The sequence below is a fragment of the Nannospalax galili genome, unplaced genomic scaffold, assembly GCF_000622305.1.
Source record: "Nannospalax galili isolate Female #2095 unplaced genomic scaffold, S.galili_v1.0 scaffold209, whole genome shotgun sequence".
Lineage (NCBI taxonomy): Eukaryota > Metazoa > Chordata > Mammalia > Rodentia > Spalacidae > Nannospalax > Nannospalax galili.
This window is the reverse complement of record NW_008360319.1, coordinates 1541668-1566410: the sequence shown is the minus strand read 5'-3', so window position 1 is coordinate 1566410 and position 24743 is coordinate 1541668. Positions and strand designations below refer to the sequence as shown.

At 43.3% G+C, this 24743-nt stretch overlaps 1 protein-coding gene and 1 non-coding gene across 2 annotated transcripts in view; both read left to right on the top strand.

Moving 5' to 3' along the window:
- The window catches only part of Itih2 (inter-alpha-trypsin inhibitor heavy chain 2), a 26134-nt gene extending 1391 nt beyond the window's left edge, over positions 1–24743 (top strand). Inside the window, exons 2-15 of the mRNA XM_029559681.1 lie at positions 985–1113; positions 2335–2451; positions 3864–4032; positions 5363–5488; positions 7179–7360; positions 8969–9154; positions 9841–9980; positions 12224–12393; positions 14998–15135; positions 18563–18676; positions 19074–19272; positions 20894–21066; positions 21575–21686; positions 24441–24743. Of these exons, the coding sequence (XP_029415541.1) occupies positions 985–1113; positions 2335–2451; positions 3864–4032; positions 5363–5488; positions 7179–7360; positions 8969–9154; positions 9841–9980; positions 12224–12393; positions 14998–15135; positions 18563–18676; positions 19074–19272; positions 20894–21066; positions 21575–21686; positions 24441–24588 (2103 nt within the window). The 3' untranslated portion in view covers positions 24589–24743. The remainder of the gene's footprint in view (positions 1–984; positions 1114–2334; positions 2452–3863; positions 4033–5362; positions 5489–7178; positions 7361–8968; positions 9155–9840; positions 9981–12223; positions 12394–14997; positions 15136–18562; positions 18677–19073; positions 19273–20893; positions 21067–21574; positions 21687–24440) is intronic.
- On the top strand, positions 6404–6510 carry LOC115068763. The gene has a single exon (XR_003848107.1). It is a non-coding gene; the product is annotated as a U6 spliceosomal RNA (small nuclear RNA).

The following is a 24743-nucleotide window of genomic DNA, read 5'->3' as shown; positions in this document are numbered from 1 at the left end:
CCCAGCTTAATTCTCTTTCCTTAATGGCCATTGGCAAGGAAAAGGCCAAAGTCTACTAAAGCCTCCTCATAAACTCTTTCCTGAGCTGGTAGCCATCCCTTCTATGGTATCCAGGGGGGAAATGTTCTGAATCTGTTTTTCTAATTTATTTATTTTTATTTTATGCATATAAATGTTTTGCCTGTGTGTAAGTGCATCCATGTCAGACAAAACCCACTGAGGCCAGAAGAGGGCCAGATTCCCTAAAACTGGAGTTATAGACAGTTGTTAGCCACCATGTGGGTGCTAAGAACTGAACCTGGGTCCTCTGCAAGAGCAGCTAGTGCTTTTAACTGCTGAGCCATCTCTCCAGCTCCCAAATCTCTTTTATTAAAGTTTATTTTATGCATATAAATGTTTTGCCTGTGTGTAAGTGCATCCATGTCAGACAAAACCCACTGAGGCCAGAAGAGGGCCAGATTCCCTAAAACTGGAGTTATAGACAGTTGTTAGCCACCATGTGGGTGCTGAGAACTGAACCTGGGTCCTCTGCAAGAGCAGCTAGTGCTTTTAACTGCTGAGCCATCTCTCCAGCTCCCAAATCTCTTTTATTAAAGATCTGATACCCAGCCGGGTGTGGTGGCACATGTCTTTAATCCCAGCACTCAGGAGGTAGAGGTAGGTGGATCTCTGTGTGATGGAGGCCAATCTGGTCTACATAGTGAGTTTCAGGTCAGCTGTGGCTACAGGGAAACCCTCTCTCAAAAAGAAAAAAGAAAGAAAAAAGAAACCTGATACCTGACAAACAGCACCACAGTCTGTGGGATGCTCCCCTCAAAAGCTCTGGCTCCGTCACTTCCATCAGGAATGGGCCTACTGATGCTGACTGCATGCCTCTAGGCAGCATCTGTTGTCCTGGGTGCATGAGTTGGTGCAGCTTCCAAGCTCTCATACAGCAAGGGGCCAGGCGCAAAGACCAGCTTCTGATGTCCCTGTCCCTTCCAGGCCCATGTCTCCTTCAAGCCCACAGTAGCACAGCAAAGAAAATGTTCTAACTGCTCCGAGACCGCAGTAGATGGAGAGCTGGTGGTGGTATATGATGTCAACAGAGAGGATACAACCGGGAAGCTTGAGGTAAGTGCCAACAGCTCCAGGGAGACTGCACAGCTGAGGCCAAAGGGCACTTCCTTGTTGAACAAACTCCCTGGCTTATGTGTGATTTCCAGTTATCAAGACCCTTGTTCAGGCTGCAAAGAAGTGACTAGGCTCATAGTTCTCTGATATGCAGCTAAGAGTTATCCTTTATGTCGTAAAAACTAAATGAAAAGGGCAGGAGACAGCTCAGTCAGTAAAGCACTGGAAAACATGAAGACCTGAGTCTGATTTCAGAATGTGCATAAAACAGCCAGGCACAGTAGCGGCATGCTGTCCTTTAATTTCTGTTGCTATGATAAAATACCCACACAAAAAGCAACTTTAGGGAGAAAGGGACTTACTTGGCTCACAATTCCAGGTTATAGTCCATCAAAGTAAGGACCTTGAAGCAGTCACATCACATCCACAGTCAAATGCAAAGAAAACTCAGTGCACATATGCTCACTTGCTCTCTTGTCCGTACTAAGTTCAATTTCTCTACTCTTATATAGTTTAGGACCCCCTGTCTAGAGCATGGTGCTGCCATGGTAGGTTAGGTCTTCCACATCAATCAACTTAATTAAGACAATCCCCAGAGAGGACACTCCCACCAGCCAACCAATGCAGACAATGCCTCATTGAGACTCTTTTCCCAGGTGATTCTGGGTTCTGTCAAGTAGACGATTAAAGCTGACCGTTATACCCAGTGCTTGTAATCCCCACTGAGCCCGATTCCCATAATGCTGGGCTAACCCTAAACGCAGCCTCAGGTACCAGTATGGAACCTGTTTCTTCAGAGAAGATGTCTTCATCTGAGTTAGATGCTTCTCCATTAGCTTTGGAGTCCTTTACTTTCCTAGTCACACCATACTGAAAACACTTGTTAGTTCTCTGTATCCTCACTGGTTGAAAAGGGCAAAAATTGCCAGATTTACCATTGCTTGGAACAGAGACTTGAGATAGACTGGGTAAATTCAAATGGAGCAGAATGGAATAGAATGGAGCTCTGCTAAGAAGGCTTAGCCCCACATAACAGAGGAACAAAAGGAGCATCAGGAGAGCGGGAGGGATGATGCCAAGCTTCTTCCATCTCTGTTCTCATCGTCATGAACACTCTGCCTCCTCCTCCCAGAGCCCACCTCTCCTCTGTCGTCCCCAAGTCCCCATTCCCTACCTTCCAACATGGACTATCACCTGACTCATATGTGTTCTACTTTTCAGGTATTTAACGGCTATTTTGTGCACTTCTTTGCTCCTGAGAACCTGGAGCCAATTCCTAAAAACATCCTTTTTGTTATCGATGTTAGTGGCTCAATGTGGGGAATTAAGATGAAACAGGCAAGTACTCCTTGTTTACAGAGGTAGGTGGTATTCCCACCTACCTTGACAATGTAATAGTTTGAGGCCCTCCCTGACTCCCCACCTTGAGCTAAAACTCAGAAACTGATTACATATCGAGGCTGTGAACTTTTCCCAAGGCTGTGAGATTACCGTGTGTTCACTGGGCCGATACCCCCCATCAACGCTTCCTTGTGAAAATCCTTGGCTCCCGACGTCCTTCTTCCTCTTCCCTCTCTTTCTTATTCTGTGTCTCAAAACTTGCCTTTCAAAAAGTTTGATCTCTGTATAACCTCTTCTCACTCTGAGCACTTCTCAGGTTAATGTTTAACTTTAATATCTTACCATTAGTAACAATCCACTTTTAAAATTCGTCATATGCCTATCATTTTGTGCACAGTCTCCATGCTGGTCATGACAATTAAAATGAGCTGAGAAGACAGAGCAGTTGATAAAGCCCCTGTAATGCATGTATGACAACCTGAGTTTGAGTCCCTGTATCTACAAGAAAAACTCAGGCATGGTGGCATGTGTTTGTAATCCCAGTGCTAGGGAGGCAGAGACAGGCAGACCCCCGGGGTCTCACAGGTCTGCCAGCGTCACATAATCAGCAAGTATCAGGCCAATGAGAGTCCTTGTTTCAAAAACCAATGTGGATGGCACCCGAGGAAGGAAGCCTGAGGCTGACCCCTGGCCTCCATATGCAAGCACATACACAGGTGTAAGCACTGCCCACTGGCTCCTGAGAGAAGAGTTGCCCCAATTAAACTGTATTACTTATTTTTATTTTAGGTGTGTGAGTGTTATGCCTGCGTGTATGTGAGTAAACCCGTGTCATGCAATGCCCACAGAAGCCAGAAGAGGGTGTCAGGTCCCCTGGAACTGGAATTACAGACTGTTGTTAGCCACTGTGTGGGTGTGGGGATTTTGAACCCGGGTCCTCTGCAAGAGCAGTAAGTGCTCTTAACTGCTGAGCCATTTCTCCAGCGCCAGTTGCCCCTGTTTTAAAAAGTCATCACTCTAGAAACAGTTGTTTATTCATTGCTTCTTTCTTTTCTTCCTTCATTCAACAAATATTTGTGAAGTGCGTACTATGTGTCAGGCAACACTGAGGGAGTATCTCAACTTTGTAATGATTAACTTACTCTAGGATCAATCAAATTGGAAAGGAAGTAATTACAAGAAAAAATTAAGAAGATAGGCAAATTTTGAGTATCCCAAGTCCAACAATACATATTCAGAACATATAAGGGACAGGTCTGTGCTGACTGAAGTGATTTACAAAAGTTTTCTTTAAGTTTATCTTGGGCCAGCACTTCGAGGATGACTAGGACCAAGGACAGGTCTTCCTAGCGTCTTCTTAGTCTTGGAGTTTATGTAATGAGACTTTTCTGGGTTCTTGTTTCAAGTAGACTGTGGAAGCAATGAAAACCATATTGGATGACCTGAGAACCGAGGACCAGTTCTCTGTGGTTGATTTTAACCACAATGTTCGAACCTGGAGAAATGATTTAGTTTCAGCTACTAAAACACAAACTGCAGATGCCAAGAGATACATTGAGAAAATCCAACCTAGTGGAGGTAAGTGGGTTTGGCCTAAAGCCTACAAGGAAACTTCCAGAAGGTTCATTCATTCTTGGTCCACTTAAGAATCATTAATCCTGCCAGGAATGGTGGCTCACACCTTTAATCCTAGCACTCAGGAGGCAGAGGTAGTCTCTGTGAGACTGAGGCCAGCCTGGTCTACAAAGTGAGTTCCAGGCCAGCTGGGGTTACAGGGAGATTGTGTCTCAAAAAAATAAAAAAATTTAAAAAATAAAAAAAAGAAAAAGAAAGAAAGAGAGAGAGAGAAAGAAAGAAAGAAAGAAAGAAAGAAAGAAAGAAATCAAATGATTTTGATGTTGAATGAATTATATATAAGTAGTTAGTAGACAGACAAACTTGAATTCAAGTTGTGATTTGTATGAGAGAGAGAGAGAGAGAGGAGAGAGAAGACAGACAAACTTGAATTCAAGTTGTGATTTGTATGAGAGAGAGAGAGAGAGAGAGAGGAGAGAGAGAAGACAGACAAACTTGAATTCAAGTTGTGATTTGTATGAGAGAGAGAGAGAGAGAGAGAGGAGAGAGAGAAGACAGACAAACTTGAATTCAAGTTGTGATTTGTATGAGAGAGAGAGAGAGAGAGAGAGGAGAGAGAGAAGACAGACAAACTTGAATTCAAGTTGTGATTTGTATGAGAGAGAGAGAGAGAGAGAGAGGAGAGAGAGAAGACCAAAATATTTTCCTAGCCATATCCTTCAACAGTGAGTAACTTATTCTAGCAAATTTTGAAGGCACTAAGAAACATTTTGATTCCTAGTAATTATTTGGCCTCAAAAATTTATTGTGTTAAAATTAGCATTTAAAATACATACAAGATGCTGGGCATGGTGGCACACGCCTTCAATCCCAGCACTCAGGAGGCAGAGGCAAGCAGGTCTCTGTGAGACTGAGGCCAGCCTGGTCTACAAAGTGAGTTCCAGGCCAGCTGGGGTTACAGGGAGATTGTGTCTCAAAAAAATAAAAAAATTTAAAAAATAAAAAAAAGAAAAAGAAAGAAAGAGAGAGAGAGAAAGAAAGAAAGAAAGAAAGAAAGAAAGAAATCAAATGATTTTGATGTTGAATGAATTATATATAAGTAGTGAGAAGACAGACAAACTTGAATTCAAGTTGTGATTTGTATGAGAGAGAGAGGAGAGGGGGGGGAGAAAGGCACATGCAAAGCACATCATGTCACTTTAACAGGCACAAATATCAACGAAGCACTGCTGAAGAGAGAAGACAGACAAACTTGAATTCAAGTTGTGATTTGTATGAGAGAGAGGAGGGGGGGAGAAAGGCACATGGAAAGCACATCATGTCACTTTAACAGGCACAAATATCAACGAAGCACTGCTGCGAGCGATCTTCATTTTGAATGAAGCGAATAATTTGGGATTGTTGGACCCCAGCTCAGTCTCGCTGATCATTTTGGTTTCTGATGGAGATCCAACAGTAGGCAAGTGTCAGTTCAGTTTTCTATTGACAAATATTGTTGCTGTTGCTTCTTAGGAATGTAACTTGCTCATTGTGTGAACTCCAATGACATAGGCCTGCATTTCTAAAGTATTTTAAACCCCAACTTCTGCAAGAAAGTCTTCAGACCCACAAGTGCCTAGTTGTGATCGTTTTTTTTTAATGTAGTAGAAGATTTATATTCACACAATGAAAAGTAATGAAAGATGGAAGGCATTGCATTAGTTACTTCTCTGTTGCTGTGATAAAACACCGTGACCAAGGCAACTTGGGCTTATGGGCTCCAGAGGAACGAGAGTCTATCATGGTGGGGAGGCATGGCGGCTTGTAACTTTAGTGTTTGGGAGTGGGTGTCACAGGAGGGTCCCAGGAGTTGGCTGGCCAGCCAGCCTAAACACTACAAGTTTCCAGTTCAGTGAGAGACTCCTGTCTCAAGGCACAAAGATGAAGAATGATAGAGGGAGACACCTGATGTCCTCTGGCTTCCAGATGTATGCCCACAGTTGTGAGCATCTGCACACTCACATATCTCACATATATACCACACACATGCACACACACAAACACACACACACACACACACGCACACACACATACACTCATGTCTTTGAACATCAAGCTAGAAGGGGGCTAACTGGAAAGACAAAGGGGCTTAGCAGGAGTAGGAGTACAAAAGAGGGATAATAGGGTAAATATGTACGTGGATGAAAATAGCCAAATAATGTTGCTGTGCATGACTGCCCACATGTCAATTCAGCATATATGAGGACATCTGTGAAAAAGAAAAAAAAAACTTTCTAGAGTTTGAGTTATTGGATCAAAGGGTTACTGTATTTTAATGTCATAATGAAACCCATTATTACATAGAATTAACATGCTAATAAAAATACTAAAATGCGTGCCCTCTTCAGCAGCACATATACTAAAATTTGAACAATACAGAGAAGATTAGCCTGGCCCCTGCCCAAGGATGACATACAAATTCATGAAGCGTTCCATATTTTTAAAGGGAACTGATGATTCCATGGCCCTGCAGTCACAGAAGTCCCAAATAGGTGACTATCTGGACATAGCAATCACCCCTCCAAATCGAGCACCACCTCCTTCGGGGCTGATGAGTGCATATTAAATTTTACTTTCTTGAATTTACTTTTCAACCAAATGTGTAAAATAAACCTACATATTCTTTTTCAAAAAAAATTAAAATGTTTTTGAGATTATTCACTATAAATACATAAAGAGCGACTGTGTGGTATTTTCCTGCTCAACTGAACCACAGTCTAACCAAGTTTACCCTGTGAGTAAACATTTAGGTTCTTTCCAGTATGTCGGGATAGCCAAACAACATTGCTACTTCAGCCCAACATGTGTAAGTGCATTTGTAAAACAAAACAGCCAAGCGTGGTGGCACACACCTTTAGTCCCAGCACTCGGGAGGCAGAGGCAGGCCCATCTCTGTGAGTTCAAGTCCAGCCTGATCTACATAGCGAGTTCCAGGCCAGTTGGGGCTTCAGGGAGACCCTGTTTAAAAAAAAAAATCTGGAATTTAAGTTACTGGGCCAAAGGGTAAATCTATTTTGAATTCTGATACATTTTCTAAACCCTCCTCATTAGGGATTCCACAGGCCTTTTTACACTGGTTCCTCTTTCTTTTCTGTCACTGCCAACTTCAGGTGAACTAAAATTGTCCAAAATTCAGAAAAATGTAAAGCAGAACATACAAGACAACATCTCCCTGTTCAGTCTGGGGATAGGATTTGATGTCGACTATGACTTTTTGAAAAGACTGTCCAACGAAAACCGAGGCATTGCGCAAAGGATCTATGGGAACCAGGACACGTCCTCCCAGCTCAAGGTAACATTTTCTTGCAAATTCTTTTCTCCCTTCCTGAAAAATCATCCCTCTACCCGTATCTGATTTCCTCAGAAGACACCTGAACTGAGCTCAAAATTGTTATTATATTTGCTCATAAAATTCAAGGAAGTAGCCAGGCGTGGTGGCACACGCTTTTAGTCCCAGCACTCAGGAGGCAGAGGCAGGCAGATCTCTGTGAGATGCCTGCTCTGCGTAGTGAGTTCCAGGCCATATGGGGCTATTGGGAGACTCTATCTAAAACAAAACAAAACAAAACTCAAGGAAGTGTTCAATTGTCTTCTCACACATTCTCCTGCACGGATTTCTCCACGAGCAGTGAGTGAGACGTGAAGCAGTGAGGGCCTGAGCTGCATACTAGTGTGGAGGCCTGACCCTCACCCTCAACCTCAAGCTTCCGCCACCTCTGTAACCCCATGAGCAATTTCTCATCCCATTACCATAGCCGCCTCTTTTCTCTTTGAAGTGCATTGACGTTTTGCGTATCATTTTATAATATAGAATGGACAAAACCATGTCTAAGTTCTCTCTGTCTTGCTGTCTTTCTGTCTCTCTCTCTGTCTCTGTGTCTCTGTCTCTCTCTCTCTCCCTCTCTCTCTTCCTCTCTCTTGGTCTCCCTGTATCCCCAGCTGGCCTAGAACTCACTACGTAGACCAAGCTGGCCTCAAATTCCTAAAGACTCATCCACCTCTGCCTGAGATTAAAGGTGTGCACCGCCACACCCAGTGAGTGTGGTGTCACATGCCTTTAATATCCCAACACTCAGGAGGCAGAGGCAGGTGTATCCCTGTGAGCTGGAAGCTAGCCTGGTCTGCATAGCAAGTTCTAGGCCAGCCAAGGCTACATAATGAGATGCTATCTCAAACACACACACACACACACACACACACACACACACACACGCACACATGCACACACACGGTATTATTTTATTTTTTAAATAAAATCACTTTATTCTACATAACTCACAAATAAAAACATTACACAGTTCAAGGAAGTCACTCAAACACTTGCCCGGTCCCAAACTATACAGCTCAGTGAATTTTATACAGTTAGAATGGCCATTTTGAATCAATGAAGTTTTGCTGAAGTTTTACACTTTCAGTATCAATTACATTTTTATTTGCTTATCTACCACAAAAAAACTATGATGAGATAGAAACTAGAAAAAAATATTAGGTTTACATCCTCCTTTGTGGCTTGTGTGTTTCGTTTCATTGAGTGGAGCACCAAACGATGCCAGGACATGGCACCATATTTAAAGCTTAGACTGGGTAAGACATCTGGCTCTGATGTGGGTAATTTCAACCCGGATAACTTTTATTATTATGCACGTCCATGGATTTTTCATGCTGATCATAAGAAATGGGGGAAAACAGCAGGTTCCTCAGTTGTAGGCAGCTTCCTATCAACTCTATTGTCAGTGTCTCAAAGCTAATAACCATGGGAACGTTAATCATTCCAGAGAGCCACGTGAATAAATGAAGAGATATCTGCTAATTGTGTGTAGAGCCTCAAAGAAAAATACTTTAGATCTACAAAGGTATGCGGATAACTCTTTATATTTTTCCTCTTTTCTGTACATTGTAGAAATTTTACAACCAGGTCTCTACTCCACTGCTGAGGAATGTTCAGTTTAACTATCCCCAAGCATCAGTAACCGATGTCACTCAAAACAGTTTCCACAACTACTTTGGAGGCTCAGAGATTTTGGTGGCGGGAAGATTCGACCCCAGTAAAATAACAGAAGTAGAGAGCATCGTCACGGCCACTTCGGTAGCTCTGCTTCCTTGCTTAGTCTAAAAGTACTAACCGGTCCCTTGGGCACAGCCACGGTCCCTGTTAACCAGCTAATACCCTGCATTGATAGCCTCACCTGTGTAGAACAGAAGCGGGATTAAAAGGCAAGGAATACAGATCCCCATCGAATGCATAAGCCAATTAAAAGGAAAAGGAGTCCTTTATTAGTGCACGACGGAGAGTGGCCAGGGCCCTTGAAAATCTCTCAGCATTGAACCTCAGGGGTACAGAGTTTATAAAGGCAAAAACCGCAAAAATCACAATAGCGGTTTGGACCAGAAAGAAGTCAGAGAGACCTTGCTGCAGTAGTTATTCGGGTATACTTTAGAAGTTGTTTTCATTATACTTGCAGGCCATAGTCAGGGTTGTGAAAAGCCGATGTGTTGCTGGGAAGAATGGCAAAGCAGATAGATACAGCCTGGAGTCAGGACTGGCCCAGGACAAAATGGAGGATTTTTTTCTGCTATGACAAAAACATCTCCCATCTTTTCAACCATTCTATAAATCTTCACCCAAACCCAATCCCAGTCTCTGGTGTTTATGCACCTAACCCACCCAGCAGAGGTTCTCTTCCTCATACATGCACAGCAGATACTACAAACATGAATTACCTGTAATCCTGATCCCCTGGGTGTCCACCAACTGACCCTTTCGTTGTCCAGACTAACACAGAGCTAGTCTTGGAAACTCTGAGCCAGATGGATGACTTGGAAGATTTTCTATCAAAAGACAAGCATGCAGACCCTGACTTCACCAAGAAACTATGGGCCTATCTCACAATCAACCAACTGCTAGCTGAGAGGTAAGGAGAGAAGATCCATGGAGACCTGCAAAGGTGAAATGTTCCTCTGGAATTTCTGAAGTCAAGGCTGGCGATATAGCTCAGTGGCAAAGCATCTGCCTACCTAGCAGGCACGAGGCTCTAGGTAGAATCCCAAGTACTACAAAGCAAAACAACCAAAATAGACTATTTGAAGACATGCACAGAAAGTATTTGGAACCAAGACAGCATCAAACTAATAGAGAGAGTGGATTATTACTGACATCTACTGGCTCCCAGAACTTTAACAAAAGCTCAGCTACCTCTTTTCTTCCTTTTTATTTACTGATTTTTTTCGGGGGGGGGGTCTTTTTGAGACAGGGGTCTTCCTGTAGCCCCAACTGGCCTGGAACTTGCTATGTAGACCAGGCTGACCTTGAACGCACAGAGATCCACCTGCCTCTGCCTCCCAAGTGCTGGGACTAAAGGTGTGTACCACCATGCCAGCACTTCCTACATAAATAAGGAGTGTGTGGAATGCATTAATTTCAAGTGTCCAGTTTAATGGATTTTTACATACATCGCCTATCTAACCACAGTCCGGATCTAGATATAGAACTGTGAACGGTCCCCCTTACTCTCCTTCCTTCTTCCTGGGGAAACCACTGTGCTGCCATCTAATGCCATCAATTGGTTTTGCCTGTTGCTGTTTCACATAACCACACCATCGGTTTCTGACTTCTTTCAGTCAGTATAGTACCTACTAGATTCAGCCAAGTGTGTGGTCAGTCCATTTACATTGACTCTTTTTTGTTTATGTTTCTTGAGATAGTGTCTCACTATGTAGCTCTGGCAGTGCTGGAGTTCACTATGTAGATCAGGCTACCTCAGACTCACAGAGATCTGCCTGCTTCTGCCTCCTGAGTGCAGGGATTAAGTGTATCTGCCACCACACCCATCTTACATATACTCCTGTAAACAGGTCCAAAGAGAAATTTCTGACTATGTGACTATGACAGTCCCTAAAGAAAGACTCTAATACTCATCCATATCACCTCTGCCTTCTCACTCAAGCTGCATCTCAGCTCTCTAGCATTAAAACCTGTTGCTAAACTGATGCATGCTTCGTTGCCATGTGCATCACAATTTCACGGTGATATTTGCCAGAAGTTATAATTCAAAAACCTCCCACTCCACTAATTAGATCAGACTCCTGGAACGATAGAATAAGGTCACAGGGACTAGATTACAAAAACTGTAACCTGGCCAGGCGTGGTGGCACACACCTTTAATCCCAGCTCCTGGGGGGCAGAGGCAGGTGGATCTCTGTGAGTTCAAAGCCAGCCTGGTCTACACAGTGAGTTCCAGCCCAGTTGGGGCTAAAGGGAAATCCTGTCACAAAAAGACGACCCCCCCCCAAAAAAAAAAAAACCCTGCAACCATTGCATAACTGAACTCACAGAGAAAATCCTTGATTTTGTTAAGATTATTAAAAAAAAAAAACACGTGGCTTTGAAGTCAGCAAGAAATATCCCTGCCCATTGAGCAGAAGTACATTGGCTGTACTTACTTAAAGGCATGGAGATATTTGCTGCAGAAGTCAAATATTGATTTTTTTCTTAAGCCCTGTGAAAAGATCAATGGTTGCCAAAAGTTCAGGGGAGAGGGCAGTGCATAGAGGAGAGCATTTTAGGGCAGTGAAACTATTCCATAGAATACTGCAATATGTGTATGTCTATTTATCCACAATCATATAACACTTAGATTAAACACTAATGTAAGTTACTAATTTATATTTCAATGCATGTTCATCAGTAGTCACAACTGTACCTACAACTCTAATATGAGACATCCATAGTTGAGTAGGCTGTGGGTTGAAAAATTAAATCTCTAGAAATAATCCCTTGAGGGGCCAGTGAGATGGCTCAGGGGATGAAAGTGCTTGTCTGCCAACCTGCTGACCTGAGTTTGATCCCTGGGTCTACATGATAGGAAAGAACCAGGATTCACAAGGTGTCCTCTGACCTCCATACACATACCATGGCCCAGAAGCATACAGACACACACACACACACACACACACACACACACACACACACACAACACAATACAATGAAAAACAAATAGAAACCCAATTAGTTCTGTTTCTCTCTTGCCTTAGGCACACTCACTCTCTGCCCAGGTCTTGGCTGACATATCAGAAGGAAGGATGGAAAGTATGGGGCATGAGTTTACCCTTAGGTATAGTGATGCAATGTTCTTCAATTTCTGTCTCCTGAATTTAGAAGTCTGGCTCCTACAGCTGCCATCAAAAGGAAAATCACAAAAACAATCCTGCAGATGTCTCTAGAGCATCATATTGTGACCCCGCTCACTGCCATGGTGATTGAGAATGATGCTGGGGACGAGCGCATGCTAGCTGATGCCCCACCGCAGGATCATTCTTGCTGCTCAGGTCAGTGCTTTGGGTCCTGGTGGGGCAACAATTCAGAGCCACCTTCTTATCTCATGTTGACGGCTCAGCACCTGCTGTCTCCCATCCCCACCTCATACGTTGCTCTCAGCTTGTGTCCCTAAGCGTCCAAGCTTGTTCCTTCAACTTTGACAAGTGACAGGCACCTGAATCCCAGAATTCCAGAGGCTGAAGCAGGAGGATTGGGAATTTCAGGCCACTCTGAGCTGCATAGTGAATTCAAGGCCTCAGCTACATAGCAAGACCCTATCTCAAAAAACAGGAGCTGGAGCAATGGCTCAGTGGTTAAAAGGACTGGCTGCTTTTACAGAGGACCCAGGTTTCAGTTCCCAGCACCCACATGGTGGCTAACAATGGTCTGTAACTCCACTCCCAGGAGACCCAATGCCCTCTTCTGTCCTCAATGGGCATTGCACAACATGGATGCACTTACGTACATGCAGGCAATTCACTCATATATTTTAAATTAAAATAATGCACTCACATACATGCAGGCAATACACTCACACACATAAAATAAAAATAATAAAATATTTAAATATATATATATTAAATGCCATGGGCATGGTAGCACACATCTTTAGTCCCAGCATTCAGGGGGCAGAGGCAGGAGGATCTCTGTGAGATCAAGGCCAGCCTGGTCTACATAGTGAGTTACAGGTAGGCTGGGGCTACCGGAGACCCTGTCAAAAAATACAATAAAGTTTTGTTTTGTTTTGTTTTGGTCTTTTTGAGATAAGGTCTCCCTGTAGCCCTAGCTGGCCTGGATTCGTTATGGAGACCAGGCTGGCCTCGAACTCACAGAGATCCACCTGCCTCTGCCTCCCAAGTGCTGGGATTAAAGGTGCGTGCCACCACGCCCGGCAAAGTAAAGTATTTTCAAAAAGCAAAACAATGGCTGGAGAGATGGCTCAGGGGTTAAGAACACTGGTTGTTCTTTCAGAGGACCCAGGTTTGAATCCCAGCACCCACATGGCGGCTAACAACTGTCTGTAACTCCAGTTCCAGGGGAACAACGGCCTCCTCTGTCCTCCCCGGGCATTGCACGACACGGTTGCACTTACCTACATGCAGGCAATACACACATACACATAAAATAAAAATAATAAATAAAATATTTAAAAAGAAAAACTTTAATGGTGTATCGCCTTACAGTGTGAGTCCTTTAACCCTAATGAAGCAAAGGATGGGAAAGCAGCTTACTTGAGAAAGGATTCATCAGAGGCAATGCATTCCTTCTTTTCTTGGCACTGCACCATTTTAACTCGTGCTTTGGTTCCTGGAATGTCTGGTTGGGGAAGCAGGGGAAACGTATGAATTTCTTAGGAAAAAAGGGTTAAGGAGATGGCTAAGTTTTGCAAGTGTGGTTGTTTTGCAAGTATGAGGGCCTGATTTCAATACCCAGCAAGCAGGTATAAGCCCAGTACTGGGGAGGCAGAGATGGGAGAATCCCTGGGGTTTGCTGGCCAGCCAGCCTATCCTAAATCAGATATGCATAGGTCCCAGTAAGAGACTCTGCCTCAAAGCACAAGGTGGACAATTGCTGAGGAACAACACCAAGGTTGGCCTCTTGCCTCCACACACATGTGCACCTGCATGCACACAAGCACACAGATACATCACACACACACACACACACACACACACACACACACACTTCATAGAAAAGAGTGTATATGGAAGCTGAGGATCTAGAAACATCCTTGAAAATGATCATAGAAAGGTTCCGGAAATGTCCAAGGGTGTGCGTAGCCAAGGCTAAAAGGACCTCTGATTTACTGGTTCCTTTCCCTCCTTCGTAGGGAGGAAAACTATCCATAGTCCTGCAAAGTCTTGAGAATAGCCTTCATACAATACAGGGATCCTCGGAGTTTTTAATTTTGTTCTAGTGGGCGCCAAACTAATTGCTCTCTATCTAACCAGAATGACCTTAAATTCGTGGTCTTCCTGCATCCACCTCCTGAGTGCTAGGATTATATGCTTGTGTCACTGTGCCCAGCAGAGGGGTTCCTTCTACTGCAGACCCCTGTATAGTCTTGGGTGCCACAATAACTGTATTGGAGCCTCCTGCAGCACAATGTCAGAAAGAATAAGAGAGAGGATTCCAAAATAAAAAGACAGCAAATGTAGGTTGTAAGTCAGTGGTAGAATGCTTACTTTGCAAGTGCAAAATCCGAATTTTGATGTCTATCTCTGCGTTTTAAAAAGTGGGGAGGGGGAGGATGGAGAGAAGGCTCGGGTTAAGAACACTGACTGTTCTTGCCGAAGAGCTGGATTCGAATCCCATCATCCACATGGCAGCTAACAACTGTCCGTAACTCCAGTTCCAGGGGATCCGACAGCCTCTTCTGTCCTCTGTGGGCATTGCATGACACAGGTGGACTTACCTACATGCAGACAATGCACACACATAAAAAATAAAATAAAAATAATAAATAAAAATTTTTTTAAAGCAGGAGAAGGGAAAAGCCTTAGCTAGGAACCACTGGCTGGGGAAAGGAGGGTACAAAACACATATCCTTAAAATTGTGCAGTTTCTATGGAAGAGTGAACCTGGGAACAAATGGATGTGGTTCTTCCACACAGGAGCCCTGTATTATGGCAGCAAAGTCGCTTCAGGCTCCATCCCATCTTGGGCCAACCCATCTCCAACACCAGTGATGGCCATGCTTGCAGTAGGAGCTAAGCCACTTGAGTCCACGCCCCCTCCACACGTGATAAGAGGTAAGAGCATTTCCTTTTTCTAAACCCACGAGAACCTGGTGCACATCTCCATAGATTAATAAACCCACCATTTCCTAGGGGACAAGATAACTCTTACAAGCATCATTGTCTTCTATTGAAAGAACAGCTCCATGCATTCCTTTGCTGCAGCTGTCATAAGAAAATACCCAAAACTGAGGCATCTGAGTCACAGACATTCATTTATCTCATTCTGTTGGCCGGAGATGAATGGCCAAGATCAAGGTGGATTTTCATTCTGAAGCATCTTTCCTTGGTTTGTAGTTGGCTGCCTTGTACCTAGGTGCTCCTATGATGCCTTCTCTGTATGCACTAGAAGAGGAAATAGAGGAGAGGGAGGGAGGGAGAGAGGGAGGGAGAGAGAAAGAGTTGGGGAGAGGGAGAGAGAGAATGCGTTCTGGTGTACCTTTTTCTTTGGGTGCTAGTCTCATCAATGGGGCCTCATATCTTCATGGAAATTAGTGACTTCCCAAAGCCTCATGCCTAAATACCGTCGCATTGAGAATTAGGCCTCAGTATATGAATTTGGAGGAAGTCAATTTAGTTCCCAGCTGTATGAGATGAACCTTCTGCAATAAGAGATGCTGTTCTCATGGGAATGGACTAACGGAGCACGGTTTCACTTCCATGACAGGCTGAGTAGTTGTTGATTAAATGTGAAATCATGTATAGAACAGCACCTGCACTTACCAGCTGCCCAGTGAGTGGACGTTATTGCTGAGTAGGAACTATCAATTTATGATCTAAAATGCATCAACGCTTCCTGCATAACAATACATGGGAGGCACGTATATTAGATGTGACCGTCTGAAAGCCAGTTACATGCATGTATTCTTTGGAGTTTGGGCCCTGTGACTCCATTGAGCAGTTATCAACCTCTGTGGTATGTTCCCTCTTAGCATGAGACATAGGCACCACTTGGAGGAAGAAAATGAAATGCATCTTCTCTCCTGATCCCAGAGTTACAGAAGCGTGCGATTTACCTACCTGTCAGTCACCAAAGTGATCAGTTTTGCAAAAGATAGAGTTTACTTACAAATCTAGTGGCCAAGTATGAGGAAGCAATGCACCAAAATCTCAAACCCACCTCCCTTTGGATTTGGGGATAACTATAGGACAAAGACATAGAATGACTCAGTGTGTGAAGAAAGATGATTGGAGGTGAAGGAATCTATACGGACTACACATAATCGTCCTAACTGTGGAACACACATTCAGAAAATGGAAGTGTTAGCATCATCTGAGGATGCAATGTGAGCCCTCTGATATCATAAGGTCACCCATCAGACATACTGGGCAAGTCCAAGGGAAGAGTCAGTGGTTTCAACAAAAGAGAGCTTCCAGTTTCTGAGAAGTGAGGCAGCTGTTCTCATCATGACATATGCATCAGGGTATTAGCTACAGCAAAGCTAGAGAGAGACTAAAATTATATTGTTCAGCTGTGTGACCCTCATAGTTAGTGTTTGTTAAAGTCGACAGAAAGAAAACTAAAAGCAAATGCAGCTGGAGGTTGGCCCAGACTTTCCGCCTCAGTTTACCAGGCTCCCTGAACTGCTGCCTTTGCCCAGAGATCACAACTGCCTGGCTGTCATCCAGTCCCCGAGAAAGGCTGTGTGTGCTTTTCTTTCTTTTTCTTATACGAAGGACTTTCAGCGTTCAGCAAGAGCACCAGCCCCTCTCCCTACAGGAGGTACTGAGGAACTTGAACTGGAGTTGTTTGAAACAGAAACAGAAGGGTAGTTCCTGTTGAAAGTGCAGATTTCTAGACTCCCTGTAATAGACTTTCATATCAAAGTATCAGAGAAATTCAGCTGGAGAGATGGCTCAGCGGTTAAGAGCACAGGCTGCTCTTGCAGAGGACTTTAAGTAACTTTTAAAAAATCTTTTATGGGGGCTGGAGAGGTGGCTCAGTGGTTAAGAACACTGGTTGTTCTTGGAAAAGACCCGGGTTTGAATCCCAGAACCCCCCATGGCAGCTAACAACTGTCTGTAACTCCAGTTCCAGGGGATCCGACAGCCATAAACATAATAAATAAAATTTAAAAATAAAAAATCTTTTATTTTTATGTGTATGAGTGTTATGTGTGAATGTATGTAAGTGCACCTGTGTCATGCAATACCCAAGGAGATCAGAAGAGGGCGTCAGAGCCCTGGAACCAGAGTTACAGATGGTTGTTAGCCACCATGTGGGTGCCTGGAATCAAACCCAGGTCCTCTGCAAGAGCAGCCAGTGCTCTCAACCGCTGAGCCATCTCTCCAGACACAAAATATAATAATTTTGTAAAAATAAAGATTAACTCCAGACTGGGTGAGTGGCACACACTTGAAATCCCTGCACTCAGGAGGTGGATACAGGAGAATCATAGGTTTGAGGTCCATCTGGACCACTAGCAATATCTTGTCTTACAAAAGTAATGGCTGAGGGTGTCAGTCAGTGGTAGTGCCTAGCATGTGCAAAGCCCTGGGTTTCATCTCCTAACAGAACAAAATAGAAGAAACATTCCAAGAGTTTATCTGCACACACCAAACATCACTTCATAATAAAGGAAACTCAGAAGGACATTGAGTGAACTGGTTAAGTGATCTTGTCTTGCTGCTGTGGCTTATCTGTAAAAGTATTATTGTGGGCCCCAAACAATTTTCTACTCCTGTTTTTTTGTTGATAGAGAGCCTTATATCCACACTCTTGAAGAGGAACCAGTGTGGAAGAGTACAGTGAATGGCTCCAAGGGCTACGACGCACAGCGTGAGCCACTCTTTGCAGAGTAAAGCTTTTGCAGAAAGCTAATGTGGACTGTCTACTTTAAAGTGCTCTTCCCAGGAAGAATGCAAGACTTCTTACACATTTCTAGTCTCTTCTGTATGATGTAAAAAGGCTGCCCTTAAGTCAGACTGTCTTAGAGTCAAATTCTGCCCACATGACCATGGGCCATACACTGACGCCTCTCCGGGTCTCAGTTAACCCATCTATAATATGGGATTTATAGATATTTATATCATATCTTGTAGAAGTTCAATAAACTCCAGCTACTGTTTGACCTTAGGTTCTCGGGAATGTGTAAAGTTGCTATGGAGAGCTTCAATCTATTTTTAGCCTTATCAAGTTAAAAGAAGCATTTGTTTTAGACTTTAACAATGCCATCTAGTGCCTAACTTTGACATAAATCAAGAAATCAAGTGTTTGTTGATCACCTAGCATGAACTTGATGGTTTGTGGGATGAAGGGAAATATAAGGAGTGGAGGTCCATGCCTGTACTCTGAGCTGAGGAGGTTGTGGCAAAACGACCCAAGTTCACAGACAGCTTGGGCTACATCACAAGCTCCTATCTCAAAAACTAACAGTGACAAAAGTCGTCTTCTTTTTTTTCACAATGTCATATGTTTTCATTTTCCTTGTATGTTTTTCAGTGGAAAACGACCCACATTTCATCATTTACCTGCCAAAAAGCCAAAAGAATATTTGTTTCAATATTGACTCAAAACCTGGAAAAATCCTTAGCCTGGTGTCTGATCCAGAATTAGGTAAAAAAAAAAAAAAAAGATTACGTTTTAATTAAATAATCACATAATTGCCATGCCTCCCTGTGCTGCCTGGGACTCCTTTCTCATCTTAATAGAAGTTCTATAGTTTTAAAACTTTGATAACTGCTGAGAAATTAAATTATGACTATATTATTTTAGGCAATTAGTGTTCAAAATATATATTCAGAGCATGAACTTGCTGGTGTTATTTTGATTTAATTACTTTATGATAAAACGTATTAACAGTAGCAAGAGATATATAAAGGAAATATTTCAATTATGGAACAAAATAATAATTTTCTCAACTTGTCAACTTATACAAATGCAAATTGCGGTGCCCACACATGCGTTATAAACAGGTGGTGCATGAGAGAGAAAGACATCTTTTCTTCTACAGGGATTTTAGTCAATGGTCAGCTTATTGGTGCCAAAAAGCCCGAGAACGGAAAACTAAGCACCTACTTTGGAAAACTGGGATTTTATTTCCAACATGAAAATATGAAAATCGAAATCAGCACAGAGACCATCACCCTGAGTCATGGCTCTTCTGCATCGCGCCTGTCCTGGTCTGACACAGCTCATGTTGCAAATCAGAGGCAAGTTATACCATCATTGTGCTGGACAGCTTTAGTGTCAACTTGACACACCTGGGTTGAGGGAGCCTCAATTGGGGAATTTCCTCCATAGGACTGGCCTGTGGCCATGTCTGAGGGGCATCTTCTTGATGAGTGGTGTGGGAGGGCCCAGCCCACTGTGGGTGGTGTCACCCCTGGGCAGGTGGGCCTGTGTTGCATAAGAAAGCAGGCTGAGCAGGGGCCAGGGGAGCAAGCCAGTAAGCAGCGTTCCTCCATGGCCTGTGCTCCAGCTCCTGCCTCCAGGTTCCTGCCCTGAGTTCCTACCTCAGGCTCCCAAATGAACTGTGACCTGGGAGATGTAAGACAAATAAACCCTTTCCTCCCCAAGTTGGTATTGGTCAGAGTATTTTGTCACAGCAATGAAGAACAAACTAGAACAATCCTGATTTCCATCTTCCCTTGACATGTGACTGTAGAAACAAGCATCATTTTAAACACGAGGAACTAAGGCTCGGGGAAATTGTTCTTACCCACTACGCTGTCCCTTGTAACAGGTAACATGTTTCAAAACTCACTGTGTCTCGGTGACTAGCCTAGTGCATGGCATACAAGAAGTGCTCAAATACATATATATGTAGATCACTACACGGATCCATCTCTTGAAATCTATGGCTAATCGTATCAGAGAGCATGCTGCAAGCCCATCTTAGGCACAGTATCTTCCAATTTAGGGTCTGTCCATTAGTTTTATTGTTTTGTTTTCTTTATTTTGTTTTGTTTTGTTTTGATCTTTTTGAGACGGGGTCTTCCTGGAGCCCCAGCTGACCTGTAACTCACTATGTAGACCAGGATGGCCTTGAACTCACAGAGATTCGCCTGCCTCTACCTCCCAAGGTCTGGGATTAAAGGCGTGCACCACCACACTCAACCTGTCCACTGGTTTTTACAGACACGCAATATCCCATAGCACAAGTATGGTGAATCTCTCACTGGAGAGATGGAGAGTTTATACTAGGGCTGATGATGACTTGCTTAAAAAAATGCTCTGGGGCGGCCAAAACAGCTCAATAGGTAAAAAGATGCTTGCTGCCAGTACTGATGACCTGAGTTCAGTCCCAGGACCCATATAGTGGAGGGAGACAACCAGCTTCTACAAGTTGTCCTCTGACTTCTACTCACATGCTGTGTCACACACAATAACCACTCACAAGACCTTGAGTCATGTGGTTGACTCAAAGTTAGAGGAAGACAGCAGGTGGTGCCAGGAAAGAAAGAAAGGAAGAAGGGAGGGAGGGAGGGAAGGAAGGAAAGAAGGGGAGGAGAGAGGGAAAAGGAAAGGGAAAGAAAGAAAGAAAGAAAGAAAGAAAGAAAGAAAGAAAGAAAGAAAGAAAGAAAGAAAGAAAGAAAGAAAGAAAGAAAGGGAAAGTGATTTTAAATGTAATAAAATTGTCTGGCATGGTGGTCCATACCTTTAATCCCAGCATTTGGGAGGCAGAGGCAGATGGATTTTTGTGAGTACGAGGCCAGCCTGGTCTACATAGCACATTCCAGACCAGCTGTCTCTAAAGGACAAAAAAAATTGTAATAAACTGTCTGTTCTGGAATCATCTAGTAACTAGTTCTATGTTGACTTTCACACTAGAGTGCTTGTCTCTGTGAAGAAGGGACGATCTGTGACTCTCACCCTGGATAAAGAGATGTCCTTTTCTGTTCTGTTGCATCGTGTGTGGAAGAAACACCCAGTCAACGTAGACTTTCTGGGCATCTATGTTCCACCCACAAACAAGTTTTCACCCAGTACACATGGACTGTTAGGTAAAGTGCTCACCATCGGGCACCGGTGCCTGGGATGACTGTGGTTAGAAGTTGGGAAGGTGGCAGGTGAGCATGCACAATCAGAGGATCCACCATAGAAGGGTGGACAGGGTGTGGTGGCCCTTATAGACCACGGCATCAGGATTACAGTTTCAGTGGCACGGATGTAGCAAGTTAAGAGGAGGGACAAAACAGTTTAAGATTTATGCTAAGATTTTTTCTTTTAACTAAAGAAAGGTGACCTGGTTTAGGAGGTATGTGATAATAAGCATTATAAGAAGATTTTAGATGTGAGTATGTGACATCTCGAACTGACCTTTTCCTGTGATATGAACCACATTCTCCATCACTGACCTCACCTGCTGCTGTCAAATGGGCAGTAATGTATCAATGGTCTAGTAGATCTGCCTCATGTATAAAGAGATTCTGGAGGATGAAAATGTCTCTTGGACTCAATGACAGGTCTTGGATTACATATTTTTTAAAAGCCTGAATTTTGTGTTGCTAGGCCAGTTCATGCATGAGCCGAAGATTCATATCTTCAATGAGAGACCAGGAAAGGACCCGGCAAAGCCAGAGGCGAGCATGGAAGTGAAAGGACATAAGCTGACCGTCACCAGGTAGGACTTGAATGCCTAAGACAGGAGAGCACGCAAAGCCCAATCCTAAGTACTATGTCGTCACACTCCACAATTCATTGGCAATAGACACATACATAACATCTGTGTAAGAGCACTTCAGACAGCCCTGCTTAAATGCAAATAATGATCATGCATGTGTGCACACGCATCATGAGATGTCAAGGTTAGTCAATCTACTCTTCTCATCTGTATACACTGGCAGTCCTGAAGTCACAAGTTAGATAACTGAAAAAGTTGAAATCAGGGGCTGGAGAGATGGCTTAGCGGTCAAGAGCACTGACAGCTCTTGCAGAGGATCCGGGTTCAATTCCCAGCACCCACATGGTGGCTAAAAACCATCCTTAACTCTAGTTTCAGGGGAATCCAATGCCCTCTTCTGACCTCTGCAGCATTGCACGACACGGGTGCACTCACATACATGTAAGCAATTCACTCATACACATAAAATAAAATAAATAATAAACAAAAATTTTTTTAAGTTGACATCAGAAAACACCCGTTAAGCACAGCACTAGAGAAGGTGCGTGTAGGTTTTGTGTGAGGGCTTCTTTATTAATATGGGTTACTGAGCACGCTTTTCTGTAGTTTTTCTTACACAAATCACTTCCATATGCTTCATCTCAGAGTGAGAATTTAGACACTTATAAGTCCTGAGTATAAAATTATTTTTTATTTATTTTTATTTTATGTGTGTTTTGCCTGCGTGTATGCAGGTACAACCCATGCATGCAATGCCTGAGGAGGCCTGAAGGTGGTGACTGACTCTGCTGGAACTGGAGTTTCCGTTGTTAGATGCCACATAGGTGCTGGGAACCAAACTCTGGTCCTCTGCAAAAGCAGCCAGTGCTCTTAACCACTGAGCCAATCTCTCCAGCCCCTGAATGTAAAATTCTTATAAATCCTTGAAAACGTTTCCCAGTCTTGTCTGGGAACAGCTGTCTCCCTCATGCCTGATTTGATATCATTTTAAAGCATTTTGTCTTCTTATTTTATACAGCAGCTACTTTTCCTTGTTAGAAATGATTCTACAGAAATGCCAACAAAATGTAACTTCACAATGATAGTGAAATCATAAAATTGTATGTGCTACCACAAAATAGATTTGTGAATTAAAACATTGGATTTGGGCTGGAGAAATGGCTCAGCAGTTAAGAGCACTGGTGCTCTTGCAGAGGACCCGGGTTTGATTCCCAGCACCCACATGGTGGCTAACAACCACACATAACTCCAGTTTCAGGGCATCCAACGCCTTCTTCTGACTTCCACAAGCATTGCATGACACAGTGCACTTGCACACATGCAGGCAAAACACTAATACATATAAGCTAAAAATATAAATTTTTTTTAAAACATTGGATTCTTCATGAGTATACCATCTAGTGGTATTGGTTTGCTAGACAGTGACCAGTGAGTTAAGAATGGGCAACAGTCACAGCTGGAGAAGTGGCTCGGGGGTAAGAGCACTGGTGCTCTTGCAGAGTACCTGGGTTTGGTTCCCAGCAGCACATGGTGGCAAGTAACTGTCTATAACTCCAGTTCTTCTGGCCTCCATGGGTATTGCATGACACAGGTGCAATTACATACTTGTGCGATTACATACTTGCAGGTAATACACTCATACATATAGAATTAAATATTTTTTAAATATTTTAAAATCTTTGGTGGTGCATATCTTTAGTCCCAGCACTTCAGAGGCAGAGGCAGGCAGATCTTTGTGAGTTCGAGGCCAGCCTGGTTGACATAGAGAGTTCCAGGCCAGCTGGGGCTACAGGGAGACCCTGTCTTAAAAAGACAAAAAAAAAAAAAAGTTTTAAAGAATGGGCATCTGGCAGCATAAAGCAATGGTGAGACCCACTTAGTAGCAGTCTTACCTCATGTGAAGCTTCATAAAAGAGCGTGTATGATTAAAGGCAAATGGTGAGCCTCAGTTTCCTGGAGCACCTATGATGCCCCATGATTCATAATTGAAATTGAACTGACCCGCTCCATACTGTTAAAGCTCACTAATGGCAGTGTGCCATACATTTTAAAAACATTAGCTTCTTGATCCTTCTAGTGGGATCTTGAATTTGCTCAGAAACACTGACATCATCCTTAAATAAAACATCTGTCTGCAAGGTGAAGGCAAAAGCTGGCTTGGCTTTATTCTTCAGGTAGCACAGGTTAGCCTACAGCACTGAATTTCATTTTTGTCCTTTTTTAGTTGCATTAATTTGCTACTCTTTACCTTGCTGGAACAATCCATATAAAGGGGCTGGAGAGATACCCCAGTGGTTAAGAGCACACGCTGCCCTTGCAGAAGACCTGGATTCAATTCGCAGCACCCACATGGCAGCATATAACCATTTTAACTCCAGTTCCAAAGGATCTGTCACCCTCTTCTGGTGTCCTCTAAGGGCACCAGGCACACACAAGGTGCACATATATACATGCAGGCAAAGCGCTCCTGTGAATGAATAAAAATAAATCTTTTTTTAAAAAAAGAGTCCATACAGATTGACTTCCATAAGGACTATCTGAGGTATCCAAGGACACGTGGGTTATCCTGCATCCTTCCAACAGCAACCCCCAGACTGACATCTCTTTTAACTTGAGAAGCACGGAAGGGCAGGGGTGGGCAAAGATGGTATGAAGAAGGGCACAAAGAACAAGGGAAAGAGGGTGTCTTTTCCAGCCCTGCCTTGCTCCCATGTGTGGTCTGTTTCCTAACTGTACACGTCATTTCCCTTTCAGAGGGCTACAGAAGGACTACAGGACGGATATAGTGTTCGGAACCCATGTTCCCTGCTGGTTTGTGCACAATAGTGGGAAAGGTTTCATTGACGGAAATTACAGGGATTACATCGTACCTCAGCTCTACAGCTTTCTCAAATGGCCCTAAAGGTTTATGGTTTGGGAAATGTGTACAAATATACATCTCATCCCTTGACAGTTCTTGCGGTTATTCCTTTGAGTAATTAATAACAAATGGGTATTATCGTGGCTTATAAAAGAGCCTGCTAACCCACCTGAAGAAAATAAACATTTTGCAAAGAA